This window comes from Cavia porcellus, unplaced genomic scaffold (assembly GCF_034190915.1).
Source record: "Cavia porcellus strain 051 isolate PalLab524CR breed Dunkin Hartley unplaced genomic scaffold, mCavPor4.1 scaffold_17, whole genome shotgun sequence".
In the NCBI taxonomy this organism is placed as follows: Eukaryota; Metazoa; Chordata; class Mammalia; order Rodentia; family Caviidae; genus Cavia; species Cavia porcellus.
Genome location: NW_026947500.1, coordinates 60,680,136 through 60,690,502, shown reverse-complemented (window position 1 = coordinate 60,690,502; position 10,367 = coordinate 60,680,136). Strand labels below are relative to the sequence as shown.

The following is a 10,367-nucleotide window of genomic DNA, read 5'->3' as shown; positions in this document are numbered from 1 at the left end:
AATGGAAAATAAATATATGAAAAAATGTTCAGCATCACTAGCCATTAGAGAAATGTGAATTAAAACCACACTGAGATTTCATCTCACTCCTGAAAGAATGGCCAGGATCAAGAAAACCACCAACAACAAATGCTGGAGAGGCTGTGGTGAAAAAGGAACTCTCCTGCTCTGTTGGTGGGAGTGTAGACTGGTGCAACCATTGTGGAGTTCAGTCTGGAGATTTCTCAGAAAGCTGGGACTGGAAGCACCATTTGACCCAGCTATTCCACTCCTAGGCATATTCCCAGAAGAACTGAAAGCATCATACCACAGTATTATATGTGCACCCATGTTTATAGCAGCACAATTGGTAATAGCCAGATCTTGGAAACAACCTAAGTGTCCATCAACTGAGGAATGGATAAAAAAGTTGTGGTATTTTTATACAATGGAGTAGTACTCAGCTATAAAGAATGATCACATTGAGACATTTATAAATAAATGGACGCAGCTCGAGACCATACTTATAAGTGAAATAAATCAAACTCACCTGTATAAATACCGAAGTTTCCCTAGTGTAAGAAATGATAAGAATACATGAAAGTACGTGGTAATCATGATTCCCAGTCACCCTGGTTTGAAGCCATATAATGTTTTCACTCATTACTTGGAATGGTTTTAATTTGGGTGGTTTTATTTTATTGTCTGTGATATTACAAATGACTATTTGGAAGAGAATAAGAGTGTAATAGCTAGCGCTGATTTAATATCATCCTGTTTTCAAGCCCCATCAAGTTGTTGTTCATTTGTTTCCATTGGTTCTAACATGTGGTACCTTATTATATCTTAATGTATGCAATAGTATAAGCAAGTTTTTTATAGATAAAGAGATAATATAGAAATTGATGTTTGGTTTCTGCTAGCTGGTTCTAAATACCCTGCAATAATTTCATTCTCTTGAATGGTCTCACACTGTCTTGATAAATTTGATGCTATAGTATACAAAGTTAGACTCAAATATTTCAAGGAGAGAGTCACTATGGTAACTACTATTAATGTCAAGCTATCTGGGGGTGAAACACAATGATTAGTTAAATTTTTCGATTCTGACCGGTGTTGTTATATTGATATGTTCTTTTTTTAAATCTCATTCTCCCCTCCCCCTTTTCTTTCCTTTTTTTAAAAAGATTAATTTATTTCTTAGTATCGTTTAACTAAGGGAAAACTAAATTAAAAATAGTGCGATAGATTATAGTAATTTTTTTTGTTTCTCTATTAACCTGATTTGAACCCCTGTAGTGTTCTCCATATCTTGTTCTGACTGATTTTATTATATTCTGTTTCACTTAATAGTATCAAGTTTGAGGGTATAGGCAACCATTTGGAAGGCAACCAGATATTCTATGATGCCTGTTATTATTTGACTATTATCTTCTTTGGAGTCCTGTAGGATTTGGTTTTATTGGTTTTATGTACAGTTTTGTTCAATTCTTTTATACTAGCTGATATAGGCTACTCCTTTTAGGATAACAAGAGGCATAATGGTAACCATTGTTGATCACCTAGTAATCCCCCCCTTTATTTTTTTTTAATTTTTATTTATTTATTTATTTCATTTTATGCTATGTCCATCCTCCTGATCTCAATGACTCTGTTTTGCTTTGTCACATTGGGTTTTTCTTTGGTCTGTCTTGTTTTGTTTTTTGTTTTTTTGGCTTTTTTTCAATCTTTTTTCTTTTCTTCTTCAAAGAAAAAGTTCAAAAACTGTGGGAGTAATGAAAACTAAAATGCATAATTGTTAGTGTAAAAAAGAGAGGAAGGAAACTGATCTAAAGGATATAACTGGAAGTTTGTTTAATTGTGTAGGAAAGAGAACCATATTGCTGAGTTTTTCTTGGATCATTGAACAGAACTGACTGCAATCTCACTGTATTAATCTTCACTTTGTATGCTTTAATTTTGTAATCTGGACAGCTGTTTGTAAGATGACAATGTGTGATGTATTAACTGGTGAACTCTTACTGTATGTTTTTCTCTTGAAATTCTGTGTTGCTTCTAGCCTTTTACTGTCTTGCTTCGTTTAGTTTTGTTTTTCTCTTTAAATAAAAAAAAAGTGTCTGCACATCAAAAGAAGTCTCCAGCATGGTGAGAAGAAAACCCACAAACTGGGAAAAAATCTTAGTGAACTGCCCCTCAGACAAAGGACTTCTGTCTAAAACATATAAAGAATTAAAAAAAAAATCAGACCCCCAAAATTCAAAGACCCAATCCAAAAATGGGCATCTGAGATGAGCAAACAATTCCCAGATGAAGAAATACAAATGGCAAATAAATATGTGAAAAAAATGTTCATCATAATTGGTCATTAGAGAAATGCAAATCAAAACCACACTGAGATTTCATCTCACTCCTGAAAGAATGGCCAGGATCAAGAAAACCACCAACAACAAATGCTGGAGAGGCTGTGGAGAAAAAAAGGAACTCTCCTGTACTGTTGGTGGGAGTGTAGACTAGCGCAACCATTGTGGAGGTCAGTCTGGAGATTTCTCAGATAACTAGGACTGGAAGCCCCATATGATTCAACTATACCACTTCTAGGCATATTCCCAGAAGAACTGAAAGCATCATACCACAGTGATATATGTGCACCCATGTTTATAGCAGCACAATTGGTAATAGCAAGATCTTGGAAACAACCTAAGTGTCCATCGACTGAAGAATGGATAAAAAAGTTGTGGTATTTTTATACAATGGAGTACTACTCAGCTATAAAGAATGACCACATTGAGACATTTATAAATAAATGGACGCAGCTTGAAACCATACTCATAAGTGAAATGAATCAAACTCACATGTATAAATACCGAATAGTTTCCCTAGTGTAAGAAATGATAAGAATACATAGAAGTATGTGGTAATCATGATTCCCAATCATATTGGTTTGAAGCCATATAATGTTTTCACTCATTAACTGCAATGGTTTTAACCTGGGTTGTTCGATTTTAGTATCTACGATAGCATGAATAGCTATTTTGAAGAAAGCAACACAACATAAAAGCTAGTGCTGATTGAATATCATCTTGTTTTGAAGTCCCATCAAACTGTGGTACATCTGTTTCCACTGGTTTTAACATGTTGTATCTTACTATATTTCACTATATGCTATAGTATAAACAAAATTCTTTATAGGCAAAGAGATAATATAGAAACCATTGTTTGTTTTCTATTAGCTGGTTCTAAATACCCTGTAATTCTTGCATTCTCTTGAAAGGCTTCACACTGTCTAGATATGCTTGATATTACAGCATGCGAAGTTACACTCAAATAATTTAAGGAAAGAGGCACTATGGTCACTACTATTATGTTAGATTATCTGGTGGTCAACACAATGATGCTTGAATTGCTCAGTTCTGCCCTGTTGTTCTATTACAATGTCCTCTCTTATCTCAATCTTTCCCCTATTTTTAAATTAATCTATCTTCTCTCATTTTTTTAATTAAGGGAAAACTAAATTAAAAAATAACAGGACATATTATAGTAACTGTTTTGTTGTCCTATTAACCTGAATTGAACCCCAGTATTGCTCTCCCCATCTTGTTCTGTCTGATTATTCTATATTCTATTTTGTTAGATAGTATCAAGTTTGAGGGTATAGGCAATCACTTTGAAGGCAATAAGATATACTATAATGCTCAATATGGATTGACTATCATCCTTTTTTTTTGAAGTCCTGTAAGGTCCTCAGGGTAGATTTTATTGGTTTTGTTCCATACTGTTTTGATCAATTCAATTATACCTGATGATACAGACAACTGAATTTAAAAATAGCAAGAGGCACAATGGTAACCACTTTTGATCACCTGGTATTCTATTTTTGCATTACATGCTATGCTCACCCTTCTGTTCTAACTGACTCTATTTTGCTTAGTCACATTTGGTTTTATTCTCTTCAAAAAAGTAATAAGAACCGTGAGAGTAATAAAACCCTAAACGTCTAATTGTTACTGTAAAAAAGAGAGGAAAGTAAGGTGGACTAAGGGATATAACCGCAGGTATGTTCGTGTAGGATGGAAAACTATATAACTGAGCTTTTGTTGGATCATTGAACAGAACTGTCTCCAATTTCACTGTATGAATGTTCACTTTATATGCTTTAATTTAGTGATATGGACAACTGTTTCTGGGAAGATAATATGTAACCTATTAACTGGTGATTTTGTACTGTATTTTTTTCTAGAAATACTGTATTACTTGTACCCTTTTACTGCATTGTTTTTTTATGTCCTTTTTCTCTTCTTTTTCTTCTCTTTTTAAATAAAAAAACAAAAACCTTATGAGTAGAGTGATCATCATAGTATTTATGCATAATTAAAAATATCATATTGATATATGTTAAAATAAATAAATAATAGACCTCAGAGGAAACTTTATCTCAGGGCTGATGTTGGGTGTGAGTATATTGCATCACTGGAGCCAGAATATTCCATGGAGAAGAAGTAAGAAGACTGACTTACTTCACTTTTAATTTAGTGTCCTGGGGACAGAAAATTCAGCAAGAAAAATTGCTCCGTGCAGAGGAAATTCCTTAGGGAGATGATGTGCTCAGGGAAGGAGTCACAAGAGAGTGCCGAGCCTAAGGAACACACGGGCAGCTGCAAGCATCTCCTGCCCTAGGCTTTCGGCTTGTGCACCATTTTCTTAGATAGGATGTGGTCGCTGACTCTTGATTCCGGCATCTACTTCAAGTCCCTGTGCTGGGCATTTTCCTCCTGTTGTGTTGGTGACATATCTTCAGTCTCCACGTCAACTAACTGAGGTGGAATTTGGACAACCACACCGAGAACTCCATTCAGAAAACCCATCCAGGTGAGTTCTGCAGCACCTCTGGAAAAGCTCTTGAGAGACTGAGAGACACACACAAAAATTAACTGAGATGCTGAGACTTTAGATACTGCTGGGCTGTTTGCTTGCTTGTTTGATGAATGCACTGATATAAATATTTCCCTTGCTGGAAAGAGGAGCAAACACTGAGCCAAGCAAGGTCAGGTTCATTTTAGACACTTACGTGATGACAGTAGAAGATCAGTGAGGACAGGGCTTGAGAGGCTTCAAGTGATTTCATCATCAAATAGAGAACATTTCCAAGGATGTTTGCAACTAACCAGGGGACAGGAAAAGGACACATTAACCTGAGACATCATAGGTGGGAGTGAGGTCATTGCTGATTTCTGGGATGGAATATCATTTTGATTTTCTTTTTATTATCTCATGCCCGTTTTCTACATTTGTCCACATTTTAGTGGAATTTTTCAGTTTAGTTTTTTCTCTTTTTGGAATAAAATTTGTCTCTAAAGTGTTTCAATTACATCAGTGAAGTATTTTTATTTTCTCAACTCCAAGTTTCTTGCCTTATATGAGACAAGCCTAACCACACATGAACTTTATATCATTGTTGATGTTCCTGTAGTGACACAGTTTGCTTTCAAATGAAAGTGTTTAATTTTTAAGATTCTGCATATGATATATCAGCAAGTATATCGATTAATTTCTCCCATGCAGACAGCGATGGATGCTTTGTATTTAGGCTTTGTATTTAGGCTTTTGCACCTAAATTGAAATGCATCCTTGTAATGAATACTGATGCATAATCTCTGATTCATTGAAGAAATACAAACTGAGCAGTGGCCATTTCCCCTGCCTACCGCAGCCCTCTGGAAATGATTTTATTCATCCTTCCTTCTTTTCAGCAAAGTCTTTTATTTCAGCTTTTTTTAAGACAGGGTCTTGCCATGCAGCCTAAGCTGGTCTCAAAGTCTCAAATAACCTCCTGCTTCAGCCTCCCAGGTGCTGGGATTATAGGCATGTGCCACCACACCTGGCTTGTAAAGGTCTCCTTTCAAGTGTCACCTATCAGCCCATCTTACCTGAGGACCTAGTACAAAATAAGACCCACAATGTACATTTTTCTGACTGCTTTTTTCCTCTTCATAGTACTGTCATTATCTGACATATGTAATTATTCCTTTCCTTAATTGTATTTCCTTCAATTCATTTTTATTCTTTCTCCTTATTTAATTGTAGGGATGTTAGGTTTTTAAACAGTGATCATTCACATGTAGAGGATGCCCAAAAGTTTATCATCCCCAAATCACACTCCTCAGAGGCATGAAAAAACTTAAATTTTTAATCTAAAATGCCTTGTGAGAAGATGGGAGTGAGATAAGAATTCAAATAAGTCATGTCAAGGGGATCCTGTTAAGGGAAACCAATTTATAAACAAAATGTAGCAATTAGAGTCTGGACCATGGACGACATGTGATGGCCTTTCTGTTTATACTAGGTTCTTGCCCTAGTATAAATTACTGTACAGTTATGGCGGTGGTCTAATGTGGCAGAAGGCCAAAGCAGGAATGCCTACCACTTCCTGCTGCTTCTTCAGCCCTAATGGCAGCTCTCTGTTTGCACACACAGAGAATTCCAATCAGTTCTTCCCACATCATCAATATCCACCCATTCACCACTTTGGATCAGAGGTCATAGAACCCTCTGCCTCTCTGCATCTAGTCAAAGGAGACAGCCCGGCTGCCCTGGGTCATGTGCTCCTTTCCATGTCCTCAGCTCAATAAACATATTTGTTTTGTACTTTTGCTTCTCTATTGCACCAGAATACTCTAACAAAGTGAATGCTCCATGACTGTGTCACATTGTTTTTCTCCTAGTCACACCAACTCCATGGAACCCGAGAATAAAACACAAGCTTTCAAATTTTTTCTTCTTGGAATTTCAGAGGACTCCAGCTTACAGCCCTTCCTCTTTGGACTATTTCTGTTTATGTACCTGGTCACGGTGCTTGGGAACCTGCTCATCATCTGGGCCACGATCACAGACCCCCGCCTGCACACCCCCATGTATTTGTTCCTCTCTAACCTGTCCTTTGCAGACATCTGTTTCACTTCTACCAGCATCCCGAAGATGCTGGTGAACATTCACACACAAAGCAAGGTCATCCCCTACGAAGGCTGCATCACCCAGGTGTACTTTTTCATAGTCTTTGGGGTTTTGGACAATTTCCTCTTAGCTGTGATGGCCTATGACCGCTTGGTGGCCATCTGTCACCCCCTGCAGTACATGGTAATCATGAACCCCAGACTCTGTGGTTTGCTGGTCCTGGGGTGCTGGATCACCAGTGCCTTAAATTCCTTGTTACAGACCTTAATGGCATTGAGGCTGTCTTTCTGTGCAGACGTGGAGATCCCACACTTTGTGTGTGAGCTTAATCAGCTGGTGCTTCTCGCCTGCTCTGACACCTTTGTTAATGACGTGGTGATCTACTTTGCAGCCATGCTGCTGGGCGGTGGTCCCTTGGCTGGCATCCTTTACTCTTATGCTAAGATAGTTTCTGCCATCCGTGCCATCTCCTCTGCTGGGGGCAAGTACAAGGCATTTTCCACCTGTGTGTCTCACCTGTCTGTGGTCTCCTTATTTTATTGTACACTTCTGGGTGTCTACCTTAGTTCCTCAGTTACCCAGAACTCACAGGCGACTGCGAGAGCGTCAGTCATGTACAGCATGGTGACTCCCATGCTGAACCCTTTCATCTACAGTCTGAGGAATAAGGACATAGTGGGAGGGCTGAGAAGACTCTTCAGAGTGAAGCCATGAAAGAGTCATTGAAGAAGGTGCGGCACGGACACTAAGCCTCAGCTGCAGACATCCCGTTCAATCCGACTCTGAAGTGGAAATTTCTGTTAACATTGATTTATACAAAGTGTGATTTTTTGAATTGCTCTATGGAATTTAACCTCTTTGTGAATCTTTTTGCTTCCTTGTCATCTAATATCTTCCCTCTCTGAACTTTCTCTTATTCCAGTGCTTTTTTTAGGATCGAAAGTGATTGGAAGGTTGGCATTAGTCTCATAGGATGATGCACTAGATCCTCCTATGGAAAAACAACAAACTATTTACAGAAGAAACTCAGAGATGACGGACTGTAAACTTTCTGCCATGGTTCCTTTTGATTAGCTATTGTTAGTGTTTTTATTGGTACTCCAAATGTCAAAGTACTGGTGGGTTCATATTTGATCACAGGATTCTGTTATTCACTTGAGCAAACACTTTTATCTAGTTTCATTTTCACATTGCCTCTTATATTCCTGGGCACAACGTGAAAAGGAAAAGAATAAGAAAGAAGAAGGAAGAGAAAACAGCAAACAGAAAGAGGAAAAGAGATATGACTTTACCATTTGTATATCTGGGCTGGTGAGTTTGTGGAGATGTGGTTTGTAAGGTTATTTGGGGGTACAGGGAGAAAGAAAGAAGATCGTTAAAACTGGGGATTGAGAGGAGCTATGATTACACCAGAATCAATTAATACATTGCTAGAAATCTTCTATTTGAATACTCTATACATATTTTTTGGTGAGGGTTAACATGAAAGATACTCTTTAAACCAGAGAACTGATTAATTACCGTTTTTCTTTTGGCATATACAAACATAACCCATATACTTTCCAGATAAAAAAGGAGAACAAAAATAAAAACAGAGTGAAACAGAAAAAAATCCAGGCACGCGCCTAATAATGCAGAAACTCAGGAGACTTCCCAGTCCTATGGACACTGCAGTCATGACTGGACCAGTCACAACTGTGGGAACTGAGCTGGGATCCACTGCGTGTGAGTTAAGGTAACTGGACAGGTCGACCTGTTGCCCGTATGATTTTGTCCACTCCTTCTCACAGAGTACAGGAGCTTGGACCCGTGAAATCACATCTAGGTCCCTCTGCAGACAGTGCTGTGCCTGGCTGCCCTCTGGAGATGGACATCACTATCTAGAGGCTTTTATCTTTTCTTTTGTGACTGGGCACCTTTGCACCGGGGAGCTGAAGGAGTGCAGTCTTCCCACTGTTCTCGGAAGGGTCTCCTTAATCTCCATGTCCTCCCTCGGGGACATCTCCAGGGTGGAGAGGAACCTGCTGGACATCTTCCTCACTGCACCCCTTGTATCTGACTCTTCACACACGCTGAGCTCTCGCCCACCAGTCTGTACACCCAGTGGTGCCAAGGGCTCCCAAAGCTTTGGCACTTTTGCCTCTAAATGGTGGGCAGCAGGCTGGCTGTCCCAGTGGCCCAGAAGTCGCCAATATTTGAGTGACCAAGGAGAGAGGGTCTACTCTGGTGCTGCTCCAGTGTCTTTTCTTCTCCCCCAAATCACACTGGTCACCACCACTCTCCCCTCTCTAACCTGCTTGGGAACTGTGATAGTTTTTATTTCTTTCTCAAAAGCCTGCTGATCCTAGCCTGGTCACTTCTCTCCAAATTATTCACTGGTTTTAAATTTCTCTAATCCTCTGAATATCTCACTGACCAGGATCCTTCTCCAGTGACAAGGGGAATAGAACAAGTGGGTCCTAGAGAGAGGTTCCAAGACCTCACAGTGGTGAGCTCCTACCCTCAGAGAATTAGATCCCCTCCAAGATGGCGCTCCAAGATGGTGCTCCAAGATGGCGCTCCAAGATGGCGCTCAGTGGAACTGGGATACAAGCAGAACCAGGATCAAGAGGTTCCATGTCTAAGTACCCTTGCTACTGGGATTCGTCTTGGGGGTGTCTCCTTCAGGTTGCCTCTTACTGCTTGCATTTGTTTGCCCTTGTTTCAGAGTAGCTGTAACTCCCTGGACTCATCTCCCCAAAGTTCTGTGAGAACTGTGGTCTCTGGTCAGCCATGATGGAATTCCTCACATATTTCCTTGTCAGAGAAACATGCGAGACATAGGCAAAATACCCCCAAACACAGAAATAATATGAAGAATCAACAAAGGGGACCACAAAATATTTTTTAAATTATTGAATTGAAGAGATTATCCGATTGAGAGAAAATCTTTGCTAGTGACTCTTTTGATGGAGGACTAATATCTAGAATATATAAAGAACCTTAAAAACTAATACCAACAGGGGGCTGGGGATTTACCTCAGTGGCATAATTCCCTGCCTAGCAAGCATGAGGTCCTGAGTTCGATCCCTGTTATCCCCCACAAAGAAACAAAAAACCCCAAACAACCATGAAGGAATAAACTCCACACAAGCTAGGCAAATGAACTGAATAGATATTTCTCAAAATAAGAAATTTAAATGACCAGAAAATATGTGAAAGTATTTAATATATTCAGTTATTAGTGAAATAAAAATTAAAACTACAAAGAAACTGCATTATTAACTGTGGTTAGAATAATTACTACCAAAAACACAAAAAATCAATGAATTCTGGCCAGGATTTAGTGGGGAAATAGGGAAAAAATCCTCCTAGATTGTTAATACGGAATGCAAACTATGCAAGTAAGTAGGAAGAATCCTCAAAAGTGTACTAAATACTAAAAAGACTACAGTTTTCAG

At 38.8% G+C, this 10,367-nt stretch overlaps 1 protein-coding gene across 1 annotated transcript; it reads left to right on the top strand.

Annotated features, from left to right (window-relative positions):
- Positions 1-6,711: 6,711 nt before the first annotated feature.
- Positions 6,712-7,641, top strand: LOC100714896 (olfactory receptor 7A40-like). Its single transcript, XM_003461801.2, has one exon. It carries the CDS (start codon positions 6,712-6,714, stop codon positions 7,639-7,641), a length of 930 nt encoding a protein of 309 aa, XP_003461849.2.
- The last annotated feature ends 2,726 nt before the right edge of the window (positions 7,642-10,367 follow it).

Bases quoted from the DNA above. Each gene is read 5' to 3' on its own strand.
- LOC100714896 (XM_003461801.2), top strand. From the start codon at position 6,712: ATGGAACCCGAGAATAAAACACAAGCTTTCAAATTTTTTCTTCTTGGA.